This window comes from Geotrypetes seraphini, chromosome 6 (assembly GCF_902459505.1).
Source record: "Geotrypetes seraphini chromosome 6, aGeoSer1.1, whole genome shotgun sequence".
In the NCBI taxonomy this organism is placed as follows: domain Eukaryota; kingdom Metazoa; phylum Chordata; class Amphibia; order Gymnophiona; family Dermophiidae; genus Geotrypetes; species Geotrypetes seraphini.
Window position 1 is genome coordinate 22,329,548 of NC_047089.1, and position 25,095 is coordinate 22,354,642.

At 38.0% G+C, this 25,095-nt stretch overlaps 1 protein-coding gene across 3 annotated transcripts in view; it reads left to right on the top strand.

Moving 5' to 3' along the window:
• CCDC81 (coiled-coil domain containing 81) overlaps nucleotides 1–25,095 on the top strand; it is a 156,428-nt gene that overhangs the window by 1,075 nt on the left and 130,258 nt on the right. For all 3 annotated transcript variants that reach the window (XM_033950548.1, XM_033950545.1, XM_033950546.1), the window contains exons 2-5: nucleotides 5,812–5,873; nucleotides 8,701–8,857; nucleotides 10,382–10,638; nucleotides 21,440–21,519. In XM_033950548.1, the coding sequence (XP_033806439.1) occupies nucleotides 5,812–5,873; nucleotides 8,701–8,857; nucleotides 10,382–10,638; nucleotides 21,440–21,519 (556 nt within the window). The remainder of the gene's footprint in view (nucleotides 1–5,811; nucleotides 5,874–8,700; nucleotides 8,858–10,381; nucleotides 10,639–21,439; nucleotides 21,520–25,095) is intronic.

The following is a 25,095-nucleotide window of genomic DNA, read 5'->3' on the forward strand; positions in this document are numbered from 1 at the left end:
CGGGCTTGACTGACCTCGCGGATCTAAAACCGCACGTCCTTAAAAGTCTGAGGTCCGTGCCACATGTAGTTAGTTTCTGGCTCTGACAGACCTCTATGACAATTTAGCGCTGACGGATCCGTCTCAGCATAGGGAGGGAAAAGTATTAGGATCCATCAGCGCTAAAATGTCATAGAGGTCTGTCAGAGCCAGAGACTAGTGCTGGAGCGGCTCTAAAACCAATCCTTTAAACCGGTTCATAGACAACGGCGCGAAAGACAAAAGCGCGCGCCGCTGGGCCGCTCTTAATTACAGTTTTTAGGTGCTCCGACGGGGGGTTTTGTTGGGGAACCCCCCCAGTTTACTTAATAGACATTGCGCCGGCGTTATGGGGGGTTTGTGGGGTTGTAACCCTCCACATTTTACTGTAAACTGAACTTTTTCCCTAAAAACAGGGAAAAAGTGAAGTTTTCAGTAAAATGTGGGGGGTTACAACCCCCCACAACGCGGCGCGATGTCTATTAAGTAAAGTGGGGGGGGGGGTTCCCCCCACGCCCCCCCATCGGAGCACTAAAAACAGTAATTTAGAGTGGTGCGGCGGCGCGCACTGCGCTCAATTGTCTGGGCGCGCCTTTGTCCCGGCGCGCTTTTGACCTGACACCCTTTAAACCGGTTTTCTGCAGTCCCAGTAAATTTAAAAATCTGAGGTCCATGGCTCTGACAGATCTCTATGGCATTTTAGTGTGTGTTAAATTCCCGAGCACGCTAGCCACACTAGCTGCTACCGCCTCCTTTTCAGCAGGCGGTAGTTTTTCGGCTACCATACACTATAGCGCGTGGTAATTTTGTGCGTGCGCTAAAAACCCTAGCGCACCTTCATAAAAGGTGATTGCAGTGATCCCAACACCTAAGGCTACTGGTATACTGTAGATCTAACTAAAACAGTTATCAGACTTCTTGAACAAGGTGGATGGTTTTCATAGTTCACAAAATGGATTCAAATCCATGCATAAGACAGAGTCCTTGCTGTTAGAAATAACATTGAAACTAAATCCTGTCTAAATAAAGGCAAACACTACCACAGTTCGACATCTCAGCTGCCTTTGATGGCAGTAGATCACTCTCTTTTACAAGCACTATAGCCTGCAATTCTTAATTTTTTTTGTTTGTTTTTGAGAAGTAGCTAGTTTTGTAAATTATGTGAACCACTCTGTCCTGCCTGTGAAGAACTATTTTATGATGATGCTTCTAAGTCTACCAACTCTGAGCCTCTTTTAGAATTTATTTACTGCCTTTTTTTAAGGAATTCACTCAAGGCGGTGTACAGCAAGAATAAGTCAGACATAAGCAATAGACAATTACAGCAGTAAAAATATTTAAATTACAGTCAAAGTATGACATAGCATGTTACATTACAATGGGCTGGGGAAATTACTGGTGTGAGATGCGTTCAATGCTCAGGGTTTTGGGGTGTCCTTGATAAAGCGTCTATGGCAAAACATGTTGGACTAAATCACCCCCTGACCGAGCGCTACAAATTTGAAAGCTACCGGCCTCTTTTATAAAGCCGCGCTAGCGGCCCCGAAGCCCATAGAGATTTAAAGGGCTTTGGGGCTGCTGCTGCGCAGCAGCCGCTAGCACAGCTTTGTAAAAGAGGCCATAAGAGTTGATTCTATTCAATGTTTATTTTTCAGTATATATGAATATAAACTAAGTTAAAGTGTAGTTGAATTTACAAAATATTGAAATTAAATAATGGACCAGTGACGATTGGGTACATAAAGCTTTGAGCCATGAGAGTATTCGAGCTCAGAGTGGTACCGCTGAGGTCCTGGTGAGGGTTGATAGCTTTTCTTTAATATTTTTGACATTACATTGTTGACACAATACATGATAAAACATTTTAATAGACAGCATAGGGAATAAGAAAAGCTGATAGAGTGGCATGAAATTTCTTAGCTAGGGTAAGAATGGATAAACATATCCTGCTAAAATATGAGCAGCTAGCGTCTCTCTTCTGTGTGTTTGTGTCTAGCAAGTTAGTTACTTCTTCCATTAAAGGTCTGGTTAAAGAGCCAAGCTTTCACCTACTTCCTGAAGTAAACATAGTTTTGTGTTAAGCCAAGTGCATTCAGGGAGTGCATTCCAGAGTGGCTATTCTGAAGAAAGCTCGCTGGCGGGTGTCACATCATTTAATGTCCTTTGGAGTGGGTGTAATTAGGGATACTCCCTGGGAGAACCTTAGTGACCTTGAAGATGTGTAGAGGGAGATCCTGTTTTTCAAGTACCCTGGAAATGTACAAAAGGCAAGCAAGTTGTTTGATCCAATATCACAGTACTTTATTATATGCAATCAATAATATAAAGTCTAAATATGTAAATGTTCGTATGCAATCCCAGCTAGGATCCCAGATTTGGCAGTCTGGAATGCCTTCCTCAGGGGACAAACAAACAAATAAACTAAAAAACATAAAAACATTGCATTGAGAATATAAAAAATAACATGAAAAGTAAATACACATAATAATAATAAATTTAGTAAACTTAAAATATATAGGGGTGGGAGCATAATCAAAACTTTAAAACATCCAAAAACCTGCCTAAGTTGGCATTTGGACGTTCTAATAGCCGGGACGTCCAAGTGCCGATAAAACAAACTTTCTGGACATTCAGCAGCTGATCCTGGCAGGAGTAAACCCCTTCAGCTGAGCCGGCAGAAATTCCCGAAACCGGCTCAGCTGATGGGAATTTCTCTCCCTCGATCAGACAAGGTAGTTGAGTATGTCTACAAAACGTGCTTTTGTGCATTCTTCACGTGGACATTTTTATTTTTGAAAATGGCCAAAAAAGGTAGACATCCTAAGGTCCAAAACTTATACCTAGGTCATTTTCAAAAATAAAAGATAGACATCTGGCAGCTTTGAAAATGGACATTTTTTCTTCTAGGTTTGTGGATGTCCTGCCCAAAACGTCCAACCTTAGACTTATACATCCTATTGAAAATGCCCTTCCACATGTAGAACATAAAACAATTACATTAAAAGGTATAGAATAAGCATGAGGCACTTACATAATAATAATGTATTAAAGACAGAGCATAGATAAAACTTCAATATCATACCAAAACTGCACAAATAAAAGCAATCATAGACAAATGCTTTAAAAATCAATCTCATGAAGAGATGCAAGGACACATGTGGGATCCCTACAAGGGTCAAGATAAGGAAATTGGGTCATTAGGGCATAGACAGGGGGTGGGTAAGCAGAGTGGGCAGACTTGATGGGCTGTAGCCCTTTTCTGCCGTCATCTTCTATGTTTCTATAAGAATAGGATAAAAAAATTAAAACACAAGAGAGATTAATCATCTTCAGGTATTCTGAATCATTTCCTTTAAGGGCCTTGAAGATCGGACAGAAGAGTTTTAAATTTTACCCTGTATTGTACTTGAAGCCAGTGAAGTTTTGAAAAACTAGAAAATTTTTGTTGCTTACCTGCAATTACATCACTTTCTTTTCCAGAGATAAATAAAAAAAGATTTGACATCAATATGTGAACATTTCTTAAGAAAGAACTGAATATTTCATGGGGTGTACATGTAATGGATGATTCCTGCTTATGGGAGCTTAAAAAGCAGATGGACAGCATATACAATAAGCCATAAATGAGAAATTAGGGTAGTTTGGCTTAAATTGAGGGGTACTTAAAAGACGCAAGAAAATGGGTCAATGGATATTCTGGCGATATCTCTTGGAACCCATTGACTTTTAATGCCTTTTTTTTGCGTCTTTTAAGTTCCCTTGGCAGTCTTTTTTTGGAGTTTTTTGGTGTGATTTAAATTGAGGGGGGTACAATTTTTTAATAGAGTATTATTAGATATGACATTTCAAGTCTAGAAATATCACAAGGACAACTCTGGTTCTATAAATTGTTACCAATTAGCTGGCTCTTCTATAGATGTGTTCTTCAGTGTAAGGCCCATCGTTCTGGGTTTTTTTTTAATTTATTTATTTATCAAGTTTTTATAACATATCAAGTATCCACTTGTACAGAAAGATAAAGTTAAACAGAAAAGGAAAAATACTTTCCTAATAATAAAAGTTTAAAGAATATAATAGAAGTATAGTAGCTTAACTTTAACTCAAGTCCTCAAAACAGAATCCAAGAATTGGAATTAGCGAGCAATTAACACAAATAGAAAACATAAGAAATAAAGAAAATCCATTAGTTAGGAAGTATCAAACTTCAGTAGGCACTCATGTTGTCCTTGCTTTCAGTCGAGCCTCAGACAGGAAGGTTGTCAGTTGGCTAGGGTAAAAAAAACCATATTTTTGCATTTGATATTGTATCACACATCTACATGGGTGACGAAGAAAAAAAGTTGCCCCAAGAGCAATAACACCCGGTTTCATGATCAGAAATTCACGTCTGCGTTTTTGTGTGTCTTGTGCCAGATCTGGAAACATTTGTATTTTAAATCCAAGAAATTTCTTTTGTTTATTTTTAAAGAAAAGTCTAAGTAACCAATTTTGTCCGGAGCTAAAGCTACTGTAAGAAGAAGTGTTGCCACTTCTCTATCCGAAAGTTCCAAAAGCGATGTAATATTAGGTGATTGTTGAGTATCTTGTAATTTTAATTGTCCTTCTCTTCTTATAAGTAGGTAATACACCTGAGAAAAAGGTGGCAACAGATCCTCTGATATTTCTAAAACTTCCATCATGCATCGTTTTAGCATATGTCTAGGAGATATTGTCGCTACTCTAGGAAAATTGATCAATCTGAGATTATTATTACGAGAAAAATTTTCCAGAGATTCCATTTTTCTTCTCAAATTTCTATTATCTCTTACTAGAGTTTCCGTGATTTGTTTAGATACTGCAGTAGAACCATCATTCTGTTTTTGATTCACTATCTTCCGCTCTTCCCAAGCTCTTCACAGAAAGTAGGAAGTGGATAGTGGACAAGGCATTTCTTAATTGAAAAGGCGGCATTTGGAAATGCCTACCTTCTTGAGTTGTAATGCTGTCCCATGAAAAATTAAAAAAGTGGGCTTGAAGGGATGGTTGTTATTGTCACTTGCTAGTAAGCAGTGTCGTGGCTCTACGTAGGAAAATATTTTGTAGCTCTCCTTCAGCTCAGCTGGATTCAAAGTGACCCGGACTTAAAAATTAGCGAAGACCACTATTCTGTAGTGTAACATAGGTACAGAACATGTTTCAGTCCTGCATTGTCTAAGAAGCAGAGAGCTAGTATGAAGTAGTAAAGGACCAGTTTTGTTAAACTGAGAGATGCACTCTGTAAAGCATAGAACCCAGATTGAGAACTATGTAATATGAGCAGGATTAAGATATTAAAAAGCAACCTCAAGATGTGAGATTACAGGCTGGATCTGAATTGGGCAAGAGTTGAAGGTTGCCACACTTAGGCAGGAAAACCATTCCATATACTTAGGGGGTCCTTTTACTAAATAGATTTAATGCACACTAAGGGCGCCTTTTACAAGCGGTAGTTTTTTGGCTAGCGCACACTAATCAGGTGCGTACACTAAAAACGCTAGCGCACCTTTGTAAAAGGAACCCTAAATGCCAAGACACCCATTATATTCCTATGGGTGTCTTAGCATACAGTGTACCTTAATAAAAGGGCCCCTTAGTATGATGAAGTGGAAAGCATGGATAAAAATGAATGGGACAAAATATAGATGAAATATGAGTTAAAATACATGAACTCATTATTTCCAATTATCTAAGAATATTTTTCTAACACTGCTGCTTTAATATGAATCTATGAATAGGGTAAATACACCAATACTTTGTATTTTTTTTAAATTTCAGATGTGTGTAATATCTGGGCTAATGTTTCTGAATTTATCGAACGGCAAATGGCCTTACAAAAGGTGAGATTTGCATCTTACTGAATGTTTTTTGGCTCTAAATCCTGTGATGCTTATGAATAATAATGAAGAGGCAGCTGCAGCTATGTTAATAAACAATTGATTTGGATTAACACTTTATGAATGTCTATTTTTCACAAACTTTTATAAAGCTTTATGCTTTTTAGTGAACCATGTTTTGGGAGTTTACCAGCTTAATAACACTACTATAATTCTTATGGGAGGGTCAGTGATACTGTACCGTACTATGATTAGCATTTTACAGTAAGTAGTGTGATTGATAGAGTATTGTTAGTCAGTGATGGAACAATGATGCAAGTGTTGTCAGCATTCTCTGAGGATAAATAGGATTGTGAATATTCTTGCATGGTGACATCACTGATGAAGCCCTGCATGGGAAGTGTTAGCCCAGCAACTTTTCTAGAAGTGTTTTGGGTCGTTTCACCGTGCATGTGTACTTTTCCACAAAGTTGATCAGACCTGTTTTTGTGTCGCATTCACCTCGGCATTTCAATTTGTTTTCGGTTGAAATATTTAAATTCCTTTTGCTGCTCATTCCTTGAACAGAAGATTGTGTTGGAGGCAAAAACACATAGTAAAAACATTTTTAGATACAGTATATTAGAAGCAAGGTGATCGAGGGATAAAAGGGGTGCTCAGGGAAGATAAGGCTGTAGCTGAGAGATTAAATTAATTCTTTGCTTCGGGTTTGATCAATCAGGGAATTTGTTTTGCTATTCTATACCTTTCCACTGCTACTCCTTGTGACTCTGGGCAAGACACTTAGGTCCAAATTCTGTAACCGGTGCCTAATGTTAGGCACCTATTTTGGAGGTGCCTATCTAAATCGATTAACACGCTCAATTAAGCTTTTTAATCAGCAATAATTGAAACTTAGGTGCCTATCAAGAAAGAGCAATTCTGCAACACGGCGCCTCTAAAAATTTAGGTGGCCTTCAAAAAAATAAGCGCTATGCATGTTAGGCGCCTTGTTGCAGAATCGCTGCTCTTAAGCATGCTTAAGTGCTCAGCTAGGCGCCTAACTTTCAGTTGTGCCTAGAGCTGGCCTTTTTCTTGGGTACCTCCAAAGTAGGTTCCGGTCAGCGTGATTCATTAAACACAATATTACGTAGTTTGGCGTCATCAGCGAATAGAGTTACTTTACCCTGAAGCCCTCGGGTCAAGTCCCTTATGAATATGTTAAAAAGGAGTGGACCCAGGACCGAGCCCTGTGGCACTCCGCTGGTCACCTCCGATGTCTCAGAGAGGGTGCCGTTGACCACCACCCTCTGACGTCTTCCACTCAGCCAATCATTGACCCATGCAATTAGTGTCTCACCTAACCCCATCGATTTCATCTTGTTTAATAGTCTACGGTGTGGGACGCTGTCGAAAGCCTTACTGAAATCCAAGTACACTATGTCCAGAGACTCTCCCGAGTCTAGCTTTCCTGTTACCCAATCAAAGAAGCTGATAAGATTGGATTGGCATGACCTACCCCTAGTGAATCCGTGTTGACTATGATCCCTTAGATTCCCCTCATCCAAAATCGTGTCTAATTTACATTTAAGTAGTGTTTCCATGAGTTTACACACTATTGATGTGAGACTCACTGGTCTGTAATTCGCAGCCTCCGCTCTGCAGCCCTTTTTGTGCTTTACAGAATAGTACTTATGGTATTTATGCACATAAGTGCTAATTTATTTGTGCCTTTATATGTTCAAAGGGGCTTGCATTCATGAGCATCTTGTTCTAGAATTGCCCTTCAAGTGGGTAACTTCTTAACAGGCACATAGGTAAAAGTCCATAAAGCATCTGTTTTGTAAAGAGACACCCATGCCTCTTTAAAATCGGATCTCAGAACTATCCTTAATAGCACACAGACTCTCTCATTCAAACTTATATATTTTCCAAAGGTAAATTATGTGTTTATATGGTTGTATGTATAGACACAGTTTATAAAGTGTATGCATACTTCACAACGCAACTCTAGCTATGCCAAGCCTACTCCTAAAGCCTATGCACAGGTAACAAAAAGTACATGCGAATACTGCTGGGCAATTTTATAATAGATTTTTCTGCATGTAAAATATTCTCAGGGGAATTCTATAAATGGCATTTAAAATTGCACATGCAAATTTGGGCTCACCCAATTTGTGTGCGCAATTTATTTGAGTAATGAACCTATTAGTGCCAGTAATTAATTATTGACATTATTTAACAATTTGAATTTATGCACACATCTTGCTAGGTGCTAATCTATTAAGATGCATGTGTAAATTTTGCTATACCAAATCAAAATAACCCAAATACCAATATAGAAGCTTACGGAGGATCTACAAAAAATTTCATGTTTATTGTTATCTGGATTATTTTGATGTGGTATAGATTAATATTTATTACCCAGTTGAGTGTTAGCCAACAGGTATTGCTATAATGTGTAAATTTTGCAGCATACAAAAGGAGTCATGGTCACGGGAGGATATGGGCATCTTTAGTGAATTTGGTGAGATGATTTACACCAGGGTTCAGTTGGCATAAATCCTTCTGCCTAAAAGTTGTGCATGGATCCTGGTGCTAATTGCTGTTCTATAAATGGCATCTAACTTGGAGTGCTGTTTATAAAATAATACTCAGCATGCATTTTTTTTCAGCGGCCAAATTTGGGCACTGTGTACTGAATTTAGTCCTCCACATGTCCTTCAACAGCCTTAACAGTAGGGAATGTCTAACTACTGGTACATTGTCTATGAATGAGAACATTTGAACTCATAATTATTAATTTCTCTTTTTTGTCTAACTTATTGCGGTTTATTTTTGTGCATTGCAGGGTGTCCAGATATCAGGACTTGGAACATTTACCCTTTCAAGGCAAACACTAAATGTAGGAAACAATCGATGTATTCTGATTCAGAGACCTGTATTTCTTGTAGCTGAGAAACTTGTACAGACTCATGGACTTAAACATACAAAAATATATGCTACTGGTAAGAAGATTCATAAAATGTATGCTATTAAAAAAAAAAAAAAAAAAAAAAAAGATAATAAATAAAGCAGAAGACTACGTATGATAAAACAAGGCTTCTATTAGAAGGATATTTTGATAAATTTCAGAAGATTTGGGGACCATTAACAGATTTTTGTAATGAGTAATAACGTTTTCCCAAAGTAAGATATTTGACATGGAGGGGTGTGGGTGGGTAATAAATATTAAATCCTATAATGTATAAGAGTATTTAACTGTTTTTGATGTATTGGGAATGGAACTTTTGTAAGGGGAGGGAGGGGTTGGGAGGGTTTTCTAACTTGATATCAATTGTTTAGATACTAGGAATAGTTCATAATATTCAAAATATTATAGAATATAGGTATTGGCTGAAAAGTTATATTTTAATGATATATGAAAGTTAATCAAGTGTATATTTATAAATTTGAATGATTTTTCTTATACACTTATTGTAATATGTAAAAATGAATAAAGAATAAAAAAAAAAAAAGCAGTTTAAACTTTGAGAAGTATGCAAAGCTACTTCTAGCAAAGAACAATTTCTCAGTGTGTGCACATTTAGGCCAAGAAAAACCAGGCCTGAATACCTGCGCCTAACTTGTATATGCATCAGGTGTATTCTATAACAGTGAGCATAAATTTTAGGAATGCTCATGATCTGCCTATGTTCCTCTGCTGGCCATGCCTCCTTTTCAAATTGATGCACTAGAACTGGCATGCAACACTTTATATAGAATACACCTGCCAACTTGTATGTATAACTTTTAATTTGTTCTGTGAGGTGTTAATTGACAATTATTGATGCCTGTTAGGCTTGCTAATTAAGCAGTTCATTCGACGTAAGGCACCATCTACATAATTTGGGGGCTATTTTTCACACCTGCTGTTTAGCATGCACAACATTTTTTGGGATTAATTAATCCCCTCCCCAATTTTGTTTCCAGGAGTGCCTCCACTCATGTATGCAGGCTGTATGTTTGTTGGGTTTGCAGTTTTATAAATGTCTATTTCTGTACGTAAAATACTATTTTAGATGCAGAAATGGCTTTTAAAATTGTCCTTTAAGGGAGTATTTTTATAGAGCATTTTCCTCATGTAAAGCATGTTTTATATGTAGAAAAGGCATCCCTTAAAGTTAAACAGAGATATATACAAATTAAAAAAATACAGCTGGGGCTGGTTCTAAGTGTCTGTTTTATAAAGGCACATAGAGACACTGACATCCTGTTATAAAATAGCTCCTCATGTGCATACTTGTATTAAGCAGATGGGTGCAGTCACAGTGAAGAGAAATACTGAAATGTTACATATACTACTAATTTAAGCTTGCTTTTGGCATTCTTGGGTGTCCATTGTGGCTGTTTCTTTTTGTGTGTGTGTGTGCACTAACTTGAAAGTTGTATATGCAAATTGGTATTTCAAGTTTGTCTTAATTATGTTTATAACTTCTACAAGGAACACAGACTTTACTGTGCAAATCTGTTCATTTTTATTTTGTTTCTAGGTGATATCCCCATTGTGCCACTCAATTTTGTAGCGCTTTCCCTGTGGTGTCTGGTTGACAGGGACATAGTAGAAGGATGTGTTCGAGAGACTATTCAAGCTTTGTCAAGGTCCATTGCTACCAGAAAGCCTGTGGAATTTAATTTCAAGAGGATTGGTCTTCTTTCGTTCAAAGACTGCAAAGTGAAAATGAAATTTTTCAAAGAATTCCTTAGCTCGATGGATGGCAGTGGGAATTTGATACATGCTCTTTCAAACGTAAGAGTAAACTTTACCTTAGCATTATCTGTGTTTGTCTTGACTTATGAAGAAATGGGTCAAGAGTGTTCTAAATCTCTTGTGAGCTTGGGTAAGCAATTTATAATTGTAGTGCTTTTCATTTTAAACAAGATTCAAATAATTGTGCCTCTCCACAGATATCAGATACAAAATTGTTAGTTCTTGTTTTGATTGAAAGGCACTGTATAAATCCAAATTCTTAGATATAGAATTGAAGACTTAACATTTTGATGACATTTATTGTTAGTAATTGGCAAGACTTGGTTAAGGGCGGTTAGTAACGATAATGACCCTCAGATTTGAAGAACATGGGGTCAAATTACTGAGCCACATACACAGAGGAAATGCTTGTCTGACTACTGCTTTACTAAGAATCAACACATCCTTGAGGATCCTCATTGATTCAAGTAAAAGTGAGACACCAGAGTAAGTCTAGTCTTTACAAGTGTTATTTGCTGGCACAGCAGCATCAAGGAAGTGATTCCTGAAACTCTGCCTGTTGTGCTCACCTTTTCTTATTCTTCACTCCAGACCTTGTCTCAGAGGTCATCTTTTGTCATGGAACGCCATGCTCCTTCATGAACTTCAATCCAAAGATTTTTCCAGAACAGTTCTCCAACTCTGCTTTACAATGGTATGTCTATACTAGGGCTGCAGATTTAACGCATTAATAATGCTATTAACGTGCTAAATGTTTAATGCCAAATAATAAAATTGCAATTAATGCAATTACCCTATCTGCAGGAGTGCTCCAGTCCCTTCCCCCTGCTGCAACCTGCAGTCTTTGAGCTGCCAGTAGTGTCAGTCTGCTGAACACGCTGCCTTTGGCAGCCCTGGAGGCTTTCCCTCTACAGGACAGGAAGTTGCCACAGAAGGAAAGCTTCCAGGGCTGCTGAAGGCAGCATGTTCAGCTGATTTATGCTGCCGGCAACCCAAAGGCGAAAAGAGAGAGAGGGGTACCCATTCCATAGAGGGGAGGGGGAGGGGAGAAATGTCACACCTGGTTGGGGGGAGGGAGGGATAAAGAAGAAGGCCACCAAATTGGGAGGGAGGGAGTTAGGAAGGAAGACAAGGGAAATGAGAAATGAGAGAGATAACAGATCACGGAGGAGGAAGGGAAGGAGAGGAGAGAAATGCCAAATCTTAGGGGGAGGGAAGAGAGAGACGAAAGGGAAGGAGACAAGAGATGCCTAGTTATTCTTCTGGTAAATGATTCAATCCAGTTTGGTTATAGGATTCCCATTTCAAATTCCCTCTGCTTCAGAAGGTTCTGACTAGATGCATCCACTCTTGGGGGGGGGGGGTGCTTATGTAGATGGGCTTTACACCCAGGGCACCTGGTATTTTCAGGATGCTGAGCTTAGGTCAGCCTCCTAGAGCTACAGGCTATTAGGAATGTTCTTAAATGTTTTCAGAGATAGATTGCTGAATCAAATTGTACTAATCCAGACACTCAGGTTGCCATATGATATGCCAACAAAATAGGTGGTGGTGGTTGAGAAGAGGAGTACAGGATCCTACCCCTTGTGTCAGGAGGTATCTGGCATGTGGCATTGGGCTGCCAATCGCGGCATGGTTCTTCAAGCCCCATATCTGGCAGGGAAAGACAATAGTCTGGTGGATAGGCTGAGCAGATGCAATTGCACAAGTGGTCTCTCATGGGTGTTGCCTGCAAGATCTTCTGAGAATGGGGGCATTCTTTTGGTGGATCTCTTTGCTACTCATCTCAACAACAAGGTACCTGAGTACTGCTCCAGACTCAGGTCACATGACAAGCTAGCGTCAGATGCTTTCCTCTTGGATTGGGAAAAGGTCTTCACCTATTCTTCTTTTAGGGAAGACATTGCTGAAACTCAAGTAGAATTGAGAAACCATGATCCTGATCTCCCATAATGGCCAAGACAGATATGGTTCCCTCTTCTTATGGAGCTGTTTTCTGAGGAACCATGGTGGCTGGACTGCTTTCTAACCCTCAACACACAGAATGAGGGGGGTCTCTTCTGCATTCCAATCTCCTGTCCTGGCCCTCATGGCCTGGATTTTGAGGGTGTAGAATTTACATCCTTGAAGCTGCCTGAGGGTGTCTTCCGAGTCCTTCTAGTTTCCAGGAGATTCTACCCAAAGATTTTATTCTTTTAAATGGAGGAGGTTTTTTGTCTGGTACGGAGGGCAAGGCCCTCACTTCACTCACATGCCCTTCACAAAACCTACTTGTGGTTTTATAAATCTTTATTCATTTTCTTATTTTACAACAAGTGTATCACATAAACTTATTAGAACCTACTTGAATACCTCTTGCACCTTTCTGAGTCAGGTTTAAAAACCAACACTGTAAGGGTTCACTTCAGTGCAATTAGTGTTCATCACATTATAGCAGGTATTTCATCTTTGTACAACCTTTAGTTTTTTATTTATTCAAAAAATTTCTATCCTGCACTATCTGATGAATCCTAGGCAGGTAATAGCTGTTACATACATAAAATTTTACATATCAATTCCTAAATAAACACTCAATAGCACAGAAAATCAGAGCCAATTAAAACTATAATAATGGTAAAATATCAGTTCAGATTATCAAAAGCTTTGACAAAAAGAAAAGCTTTCAAGTGTTTTCTAAACTGTGCAACAGAACCAATTTTCCTAAGTTCCACTGGTACAACATTCCATAATATTGCCTCTACAACATTAACCCCCCCCCTGAGTAATGATAAATACTTAATAACCTTAAAAGAAGGTACATTCAGTAATAATTTAACAGCAGAGCACAGACTTCGATTGAGACAATAAATTTTCAAATTACTAATTTAACTAACAGAAGTTTCATTATTCAGGGCCTTATGAATTAAAGTTAGAAATTTGAATTGTACTGTTCAATCAATAACCAATGCAGTTCTTTCAAAATTAGAGAAATGTGTGATCATTTGGGTAACCCAAATAACATTCGGGCAGCAGCATTTTTTGGAATCCAAGTACATGCAACATAAAATTTGGTAACCCCGAATACAATAAATTAGAGTATTTTAGTAAAGACAGTGCAAAGGATTATATAATGCATCTAAAATTGACTGGAGATAATGTGCCTTTCCAGTACAAAAGGAATGATACTCTGTATTCTCGTGAGCATACTGCAGAAAGATGTAGATCACAGCTTTTGAAACCTTCTCCTTCTCCCAGGAGTCTGCTGCCCCCTTCAGTTTCTCTTTCTGTGGGCAAGCATGAAAGGTGTTTTCTGATCTGCTTGGTTCATTTCTTTTTTTTTTTTTATTGTGCGATAGTTTTGCAGTTTTTTTCTCTAGTTGCAGTCGTTTTCATAAAATCAGAGATCCATTACTGACTATTATAATGTTATATAAGCAGATCAGAACCTTGGTTTTGGTGAGTTCCCCCTGTCTTTTCTTCTCCTGTCTTTTCTTCTAGAGCTCTTGCATGTTTTGGAATGAACTGAAGTGGCAGCAGGCTCCTGGGAGAAAGAGGAGGTTTCAAAAGCTGTGATTTACATTTTTCCAAAGTATGCTCATAAAATGGACAGAGTACTCTAAGGTTCAGCATACCATTCTTATCTACCGGAAAAAAATATTATCAAGGTAAGAACTTAATTTCTTTTTCAGTCTTCTAATCAATCATAGTTTTAAAAAAATCATTTGAATAATATTTGTTCACTTCATAAGAGTTTCATGTTGTCAAGGTCCCCTATTTTGTCATGGGACTTCAACCTTATTCTCATCCAGCTGATGAAAGCTCCTGTCACCTGAAGTACTTGAGCTGGAAGGTCTTGTTTTTTGGTGGTGGACACTTTAGCTTGCAAGGTAACATACATAGTAACATAGTAGATGACAGCAGATAAAGACCTGAATGGTCTATCCAGTCTGCCCAACCTGATTCAATCAAAAAAAAAAAAAAAATTTTCTTCTTAGCTATTTCTGGGCAAGAATCCAAAGCTCTGCCAGGTGAATGAGCTTTAGGCCCTAGTAACAGATCCAACTTAGACAAGATTTCATCATAACAGAATAATTCTCTGCATGCACTGTATATTCCTTCCTAAGGTGGTGTCAGAGTTCTATCTTAATCAGTCAATTGCCCTGCTAATATTCTTCCAAAACCTCATGTCCATCATTGCAAAAGTACTCTGCACTCCTTGAACTGCAGGTGAGCTTTGGCTGTCTATTTGGAGTATACTAAAGCCCATAGACGGTCTACCCAACTTTTTATTTCTTTTGATCCGAACAGAATAGGGCAGCCATTGGTAAAGCCACTGTATCCAGTTAGCTAGGATACTGCATCTCTTTCACTTATGCCCAGGCTGGGCTGACTAGAAGGTCATTTACCACTACTACTACTACTACTTTTCATTTCTATACTGCTACTAGATGTACACAGCAGTTCACAATGTCAGAGTCATGAATGCATCAGTAACCCACTTGAGGTCGACCTCCATCGAGAAAGATTTACAGAGCTGCAGTATGGTCTTCAGTCCACAAATTCACATCTTATTACTTCCTTGAACAATTTACCCAATGTGACAACCAGTTTGATCAGACAGTTCTGCAGAATTTGTTTGGAATCTAGAATCTAACTTTACCTTCCTAAGCCCATTCTTTTCTGTTCCAGGCTACACCTTCACAACCTGTTTGGTTGTTAGTATTATTGGTTCTGTTGACCTTGCTGTTGCAAGTCTCTGTTGATCGTTGTTTTCAGTGAGCCTGGTAGATAGGGCTTCCCATCTTTGATAATCTAAACCCTGTTCACAGTGGCGTAGTAAAGGAGGGGGGTGGCGGGGGTGGACCGCCCTGGGCACCATGTTGGTTGGGGCACCAGCACCCCTCCTCCTCTCTGCCCCGCCTCTTCCCATTCCCCACCACGCATGCATCCCCCTTTCCCTTCCCCGTACCTCTAGTTCACCACCGCAAGCAACAACTGCAACGTGCTCCTCATGACCACATCAGCTCTCACACTGACATCACTTCTGGGTGCAGTGTATAGGAAGTGATGTCAGAGGGAGAGTCAACAGGGTCATGAGGAGCACGTTGAAGTTTTTGCTTGCGGCAGTGAACAACCAGAGATATGAAGGAAGGGAAGGGGGGCATGCGCAGCGGGGGTATCGGGGAAGGAGTAGGGGATGGAGAAGAGGATGGGGAAGGGGTGCCACCACCCTGGGCACCTGTCACCTTTGCTATGCCCTCAGAGAAAGCTAAGTTATTCACTTTTAGCAGGGGTTCTTGACATCATGACCAGTATTCTCACATATCCTCCCACATCCCCTAAGAGTTGTGTTCTTTTTGATTGGACCAAAGGTCTCTTGCAGCTTGGGCTGTTGGAAAAGTAATTGTGCTTGCACGTGAGCAGTATGGGCCTACCAAAGTCTTCTTAAAGGTTTGTGAATGCTGGGATAGTGTCCTCACCTGGGCTTCATCGGGGATGTCACCCATGTGTGAGAATACTAGTCTTGCTGTTTTCTGAGAACATCAGCTCTAGATGAGTAAATTTATTGAATTTGTAAGGATATATGGAGACAAAAACTGTGCATTCAAGAAACTACATAGATCTCTAAGGGTGTGAAAGTGAAAGCAGATGGTATAGTGAAAGCAGATGGCATAGGTGGCAGACTAGATAGGCCATATAGTCTTCACCTGCCTTCATATTTCTTTGTTTCTATATATAGGGACTATAAAATCAGTCCTTTGCAAACCATATAATGAAGAAAGAAAAGAAAATGCAAAACAGACCTACCTGAAATAAGGTTGCATATGAGGGAGTCAGGATAACATATTCAAGAACAATGTCCACAATAAATTCAGAGATGGTCTGCTTACTATTTTTTTCAGTCATGATGAATTTTACATATGATATAATGCTACATAGTATTTAGGTGATGACCATGCTGTATAAAAGCAATCATGCTGGTCCAGCTTTCTTGCTGTTAGCACTTCATGTTTATAAAAAAGAGAAAGCAGGTCTCACCAAAAATGCATATTAGTTTTATATTGTCTTTTCACATTTTGCATGATATACACTGAACATCAACTATAGCTGGTCCACCTTTCTGACAATGCCTTATAATTGTAACAATCTCAGTATTACACCTTTAGGAGGGAGGTTTTTGTATTACTAAAACATCTTTGCCCATACTTGGGTCCAGAATTCTTTTGTGTAACTGCATTTGAATAGATGTTACAAAGTTCCCTTTTCATACTTGTGTCCAGCATCCCATAAGCTGGTTGCAGTAGGGAGTATACGTTTGCATATACTTCCATGTTTGAGTAAGGTGTTCAGCTCATGTACTTTGGATTATACATACTCAAAGCTCATGTCATTGCAATGTTATAATCAGCTGATTTAATTTAGTAGACCAGATGGCACGTAAACCAACAGTCTGCAACTTCCATTGAGTTAATACTCAGTAGAAAAACAAAGCCACATGGTCTCTGCTACAGGTGAATTCACAGAGCAGAGAAATACTGGGTTTCTCCTCTAAGTCTGTAAAATCCTTTCATCAAGTTGAGATAGTGTTTCAGTTGCAGCCACTTGTAGCAATAAGAAAAAAGAAGGGCATATTTGTGGTAGAGTCGATCAAATGTCAAATTGGCCATCTTGGGAGTATACATATACCTTTAGCTATCCAGGCTGCCACCGAAGAGGGCTTTTTAAAAAATCAGTTTTAAAGGCAGCAGCATGCCAAAGCAGGATATGCACAGAATCCCAAGCAGTTATTGCTTGGTCAAACAATCCAACTAGGTAGTGGTCCCATCAGGATTAGAAGATAACCAATTTATAAGGGAGAATGACAGTTAGTAGGAAGTCAATTTGTAGAACAATAATCGGTAGAAAGACAATTGGTAGGATGACAATAAGTAGAGGGGGTGGGAGAGATGCATCCTTTATCCCTCTCTTTCTTTCCCCATTCCCTTTGCAGCAAGGGAGGGAATGAGGGAAAGAGAGATGGTGGATAGTGAGAGAGAGGGAGACATTTTGGGCAGGGTCTGGTGTGGACCTTTTGGCCCCCCCAAAAAACAAAAGAGCATTCTGCCTATGATTGGTACAGTGGCGTAGCTAGGAAGGTTGGCACCCGGGGCAGTGGTGCCCAGCATCGCTGTGCCTTTCACCCTCTTTTGCTCTTCCCTACTATGCCAGGCACCCCCTACCACCCCTCACCGCTTGAGCACCTCCGCTCCCACCTGCTGCTCATGCCGACCTTGGCTTCCTTCTGACATGACGTCCTGGTCCTGCAACCAGGAAGTGATGCCTGAATGGAGCCAAGGCCAGAAAATGCTGTTTGCGCCAGTGAACATTTCAAGAGGTGCATGGGAGGGGGCAGAGAGGAGAGGTACTGGTACCCCTGCGAAGACGGCACCTGGGATGGTCTGCCTCTGCCCCCCTCCCTTACTACACCACTAAATTGGTAGGATGCCACAATTGGTAGGACTTCTGATAAAAAATGTCTTTGTGATAAAAAATGTTCTCTCTTTCCTCTGCTCCAGTTTTAACAGCCTTTATTTTTGACTGTGTTTCAGTCTTGTCCGGTATTAATATGGCCGAATTTTGTCACATTGAACGTAAAAAATGGAAGCTAATTTTTGACAGTTATGCTTACAATCATGAAGCAGATTCAGCTGATAAGACTTACTGGGCTTGTGAGAAGTGGAAGATATGTAAGGGTAGAGTTTACACTGATATCAGTGTTAAACAGATGGTTTAACAGTAATCATTAAAGTTGATCATTCTCATCTGCCTGACGCCACTCGCAAAGATGTTTTAAAAGCAGTTAATAATATTTGACAAGTGGAAAACACTCAAAAATCAACACTAATTATAATTAATAATTCTTTGAATCAAGTTTTTTTGGCTTCATCAGTTAATTTGCCATGCATTGATTGCTTGAAATGAATGATTCAGCGAAAGTGTCAAGGAATAGCACCACCTCAGCCAAAGGATTTAATGGATCTTCAAATTCCTGATGACTTTAAGCAAACTGAAAATGGTCAGAAGTTTTTACTTTTTGATCAAGGCCCTGGAAATAACAGAATTCTAATTTTTTCAACACAGCAAAATCTACATTTACTGGAACAGTCTCAAAATTTATAATGCAGCAGTATGGCCATGCGCTAAGGTTGACATTAGTGCAAAGCCATTAAAACCGATTAGCTCACATGGTACATTAGATAGATTGTGCTCCCAATGGGACAGATAGGGAAAAATGTTTGAATACCTGAATGTAAACCACTTAGACAACCTCCATTGGCAGGTGGTATATAAAGAACTAATAATAATAGTAACCTTTAAGATTTGTCCAGACATTTTTTTCCAACTTTATACTTTGCACGCTTTTGTTGAGGGTCAGTGCATCCCATTAGTTTATGTACTGCTACCAAATAAGTGTGAAGAAACTTACGTTCAATTTTTTAATAAGAGTAGAAACTTTTGTCCTAATTTTCAGCTGTTATAATGTGCTTGTGATTTCAAAAGAGCAGCTATAAATGCTTTTGAATTTGTTTTTCCAAATATTGATGTCCAGGGATGCTTATTTCATATGTATCAAAATATTTTCCGAAAAGTACAAGCGGCTGGTCTTCAACAACAGTATGCAAATGATGCTGAATTTGCTTCAAAAATCCAAATGCTTCCTGCTTTATCTTTTGTTCCCATTGATAGAGTCCTAGAATATTTTGACTTGCTGATGAGAAACTTTCCTACTGAAGCAGAAGCTGTAGTGGATTATTTTGAGGACACATATCTCTGCAGAATACGATGAAATCGACCCAGGGAAGGAATTTTTGCATTGCAAGTTTGGAGCAATTATGAAAGAGTTTTGAACAATCTACCAAGATCTAATAATTCAATTGAGGTATGGCATCGCCGCTTTCATTCCCTAGTTTGTTGTTATCACCTAACTATTTGGCATTTGATTGCTGCTCTCAGAAGTGAACAGGCTTTTTTTTTTTTTTTTTTTTGGGAACGCAGAATTGAACAATTGTTAGCTGGCCAGCAGGAATAAATTAAAAAAAATATGTTGACCTTGATAAGCATATCAATGTATTGAAAAATTTGCACAAAAACAACTTATTTTCTTCATGGTATTGTTTACAATATGTCTTGAATTATAAACTATGTAAATGTGTTATTAAATTCACTTTTTACAAGAACTAGGTCTTACAATCAACTTTTGAACAAAAATTGCATTTTTTAGGTGTTTTTGAAGCATGCAGTTCTACCAATTCACTTCTTACCAATTCTCGCATCCTACCAATTGACTTCCTACCAATTGTTGCATCCTACCAATTGTTGTAGACCCAATTTATATACCCTGCCTTAGAATGAAGGCACAGTGATATTGTAAAAAAGTTAGGCAAATCAACTCTGCTGTATTGGATGCTTCAGTTTCCTTAGAGCAATACAGGGAGGTTTATCATACCACAGAAAGCACATGAGAAGTGCTCTAAGTCTCCACCATATGTTAGAAAACTGAATAGGTAACGTGCTCATCTGATAACAAACAACTGTTACAATAGCCATCTTGGTGGTTTCTATATACCCTCACCATGTTATCATCAAAGGGTTCCACTTAACACACATGGATTGAATCTGTGAAAGCAAACTAGATTCATTAGCAACAAAAAAGTAAAGATAATTGCACTAATATAAAATCCCTTAAGTCTATTAGCTATATTTATGCTATTTGTTTTATGAGTATATTTGTTTTTTGATGAACTGCAGAGACCTAGAATTTATTGATAATGATTAATTCCTAATTAAACTGTGTGGTGAAATATTTCCCTCCTATCCTGTTAATTGGCTTACAAAAGCTTACAAATCAAAGATTGAGCCTGGGGTCGGGGAGGGGGGTATAACAGGGATGTGGTAATCAAACACAAATAGAAAGCTTTTATATTACCCTATTTCTTAATTAATGTTTAAAAGACAAACAAAGCTTTTATACTAATCTATTTCTTAACTGACTTTTCAATAAACACAAAATTTATCAGTTTAACCCACAAGATTCCCTTTTCGCCAAGTTTTTAAGATATAATTTCTCAGCAGGTAAATTCCTTACCAGCAGTGGCAGGTCTTGCCTGAGACTCTACACTTCTACATCTTCCAAAAGCAAAAGCAGCTGTGGGTTGGAGCTACATGCTCTGTAGGTTGCTGTGCTACTGGTGGGGAACTTCAGGGTAGAGAGGAAGAACAAGGCCACAACTGTTAAAATGGAAGGAGGAGGAAGAGGTTGACTTCCTTCAGAATTATTCTATTTCATCTTGTCCTTGGACTGGAGTAAGAAAAGTACCAATAAACATCCCAGTTTCCCAATCCAGTCTTAGTGGCTCATATTATATATTCAGAATTTAATTTGTACAAAAAAGGTAGTTAGAATGTCATAATAATAGTTTAGTTGATCACACCACAAGTAAATGTTAGAAAGTTTTAAGTTAAAGAAATAAAATTTAAAAAAAATCAGCAAATATCAAATAATAATGAACAATGGGAAAAATAAATGAACAAAGTCAGATTTTCAGTGACTTCCATGGAAGTGATAGCAAACCTAAACTCCAAATTCTGCTTAGGTACTACATTATGTAGTAACAAACATGATCCTTATTTATTAAACAATCAAATCAGTTTTGCAGAGTCTGAAGGTGGGTGTTCTTTATAATGTAATTAGTAACACTTAAGTTTCCATTGATGGCTCAAATGCTAAGAATTTTGTCTTCACTTACAGTGTTCCTTGTTAGATTTATTGTATAATCTTGTGCTGATAATGTGATATGTTATGTCTATTGCTGTCAAACAGCGACCGGGAACGTGTGATTCAGTGATGTCAGGCAGAGAAAGCAGCATAAATCGCCCTCGCAACTTGATCGCATTTCCAAGGTTAGTATTGTATTTCTCTTCCAGCTCACTGAAACCAAAAACAGAGAATCAAATCTTTACTCCTGGGACTATCAGTATAGTGTACTACATGAACACACAGTTTTGAAATCTGCAGTTTTGAATTCCATCTGCAACATTTCCCAAGTCACAAAGCAGGGAGAGGGCATTAAAAACCCCCCCAAAAAAAAATCTGTAAAAAATAAATACAGCTAGTCATTAAAATTGGGATGGGAGCAGTAAATATATATATATTTTTTTATTTTTTTTTTATATTATTTTTTATTTTCAAATTTTACAGAAAGTGTACAACATATTAAGATACAATTGATGAATAGCAGTAAATATATAGATTTCATATGTTTATATGACTCTTTTGGAAGGGTCTTTTGTTATATAAGATTTTATATAACATATATATATATATATATATATATATATATATATAAGATGTTATATAAGATTTTATTGTATTATGGTTAAAAAAAAAAGTTTGTATATATATCCCCTGGTTGGAAAAGTTCATAGTCCATATCATAGGGGTTTAATTTAGTTTATTTACTATGCCACCTTTCCTTCAAAATGCCAGAATGATTTACAATATAATGAAGTCGGGACAGAATAACAAAATAAATCATAGAAACAAAGAAATTCAAATGGTAAAGGCCCAATAGAAACCTACTCTGAGATCAAGAGGACAGAGATACAGAAATTATATTTAGCAAATCTTCAAATTATTACTGCACATTCAGAACATATGAGCTGAAACATACAAATGGCTTTCAGTTCTCAGCATGTAAACAGGTGTAGGATGGACAAGCTTCACTGTGCATGAAGTATAAAAGCAGATTAGCATGTATGGAGACCTTGAACTGGTGCAGTGATGACTGAAGATATGATAAATTTAGCAAGAGGGAGAGTGGGACAACTGATATAGGATTTGTGTGCTGAAAAACAAGGAAAAAATTAATTTAAAAGGGAGTTCTGGTGAAATATGTACCCTTTATGTGAACCCTTTATGTGAACTTTATGTTACCCTTTATGTGAACTTCACCCTTTATGTGAACTTCACAGCAGTGCCCTCTTAAGGTGCCTCACTGCCCTTTTGGGATGTCTGTGTGGCCAGTCCATTAAGATGCTTGTCCCTCTCACATCCAAATGGGATTATTTTGGACGTTTTGAGAATAGACAAAAATTTGTATTTGAGAATAGACAAAAATGTTGGATTCTTAAGGACCAAAATGTCCAAATGGGTTGTTCCCCCTCCCCCCACAATTTGGATATCTAGCAGTTTTGGAAATGGATGTATACCCACCTCAACTTTTGTATTTCTTGTGGGAAACGTCCAAAGTCAGACTTAGACGCTGAGCATGGCGGCACATGTGTACTAAGCAGCTGTAAGCAGCTAGCTTTCGCTCTAGGTATATAAAAAGTACATGGAAAATAACACATGACGCAAATTTTATTAAATAATTATTTCCATTTATTAATTGTCAAAATGGACCTCAAAAGGTTAATTTTGCGTCATCGGGAGGTCTTTATAGTTGCCAGTCGCTGGCCTTCTGATAAAGATCTCAACTCAATAATTCATTGCTCCCCAATATATATCTTCAGTCCAGTTTGACATCATTGGCTGTCAGCCAATCCACTAACAGAAGCTGTCCTTAGATTTGGACAAAGAACTTCTTTTTAACATGAAATAAAAGTTTCAGAAATTATACTTTTTGTTTACATTCATTTCTGAATATACATAAACATATTATTATAACATAGCCAAGGAAACTTTAAATCTAAACCTACTTATCTGTTTCAAAAGAACCTACATTTAAAGCGCTGAAAATTCATGTCCCTATCAGCACAGGAAAAAAGGAGGAGGGGCTGTTCCCCCCTTGCTCTGAACTTTACAAAACTGACAGCTTCAAATTACACTTCAAATTTCCTAAGTATGCCTCCCTTCCTATGCTGGAGACTAATACAGGTCTCTGATTCTAACTTAACTGTTTCCAGATGTTGCCTTAGGATTTTTCCTTAGTGTTCCTTCAGGTTTAAAATATATAAAATATTAGAAATTAAGTACACACAATTCTTTCATATATATCTTTCATACATCCATCATTCGGGGCCCCTTTCACACATCTAACACACTTAATACATGTTATGCTCCTTTTTGGGATACGTAATCTAATATGCTCTTCCTAACCAGCCTAAGCACATCTGGTATCAATTAGAACCACGAGGTTTAAAGTGGGAAGCTGAACAAAGAACCAGAGAGGACAAAGAACAGCAGAGAGCCAAGATGGAGTTCTTAATATCTCTATGCATGTTAGGAAGGGGGAGGCTTTATATATTAATATTCATATTTGAAAAATAATAGAGGGAATGATGGGAGGGTGGTAATTTTATGTATTATAAGATAAAATAGGAAGATTGTCAAGTGATATGTTTAATTGTATTGTTTTAATGTTTGTACACTTGATGTAAGATTGAAAATGAATAAAGAATTATTTAAAAAAATATCTCTATGCATGTATATTACGCATTACCTAATTTTCTTCTATGATCTGGCCTAACAACAAAATACATAAAGAGAATATTATTATGCTTTTCCTTAATATTAATCTGTAGTGTGTTTTTCTGGCCTTGGCTACATCCATATTCAGATTTTTATTCACCAACTTTTCGTACGCTTCTATTGGGCATGGCCTTAACTAACACATATGCTTGTATCTAACTAGATTTACCTAGAACCATACGAAAAGCAGGCATTTTTGTAGAAAAACTCCACAAAATACTGCAACCATTAACATACCATAGATATCGCCCTCTACAGGCCACACGCACTATTTAAAAAAATATCTATCTATCTATCTATATATATCTTTATTGCCCCTCCATGTAAGATATGTGTACATTTTCAAAATAGCATATAGGTGGATTTTCAGTATTTACGCACATATGTTCACACTCACGGTTTTATATGCTGAATTCAGAACATTTATATGTTGTATTCAGAACAGTTGCACTGTTGGTGCCTTCACTATGGAATTACCCCCTTTACCTTTTCTGTTCCTTGAACTTAATAAAGGAATCTTCAGCAGTAGTAGTTTGGAGTTCTTATGCTTTCAGGCGGACTTCTTGGGTCACCAGGCTGCACAGTGGTATAAATTGATATCTGGATATATGAATAAAAAACCAAAGATTGGTCTTAGAGACATTTGGAGCATTGAGATTAAGCATCAAATTTCTGTGTCTCAATGGCCACAAATTTGGTCTTGGAGAATGAGATGTACAATGTCCGCTTCTATGAGACAAACTTGGTTCTTTTTGTTGCATAGAGCATTTTGGACCCCAGTTCGATTACAAAAGTTAGATAGCTCTAAGTCTAATAGATGCTGGCATTGTAATCTGGAAGCAGGGACTCTGGATCATTTAATATTCCACTGTCCCAGTATCATGGCCTTTTGGAAATCAATTTGGTCTCAAATTAATTATTTACTAGAAAACCATGTAGCATTATCATATGATACAATTCTGTTCAGTTCGTCAATGAGAACAAAAAGTCAAATTTCATCAAACAAT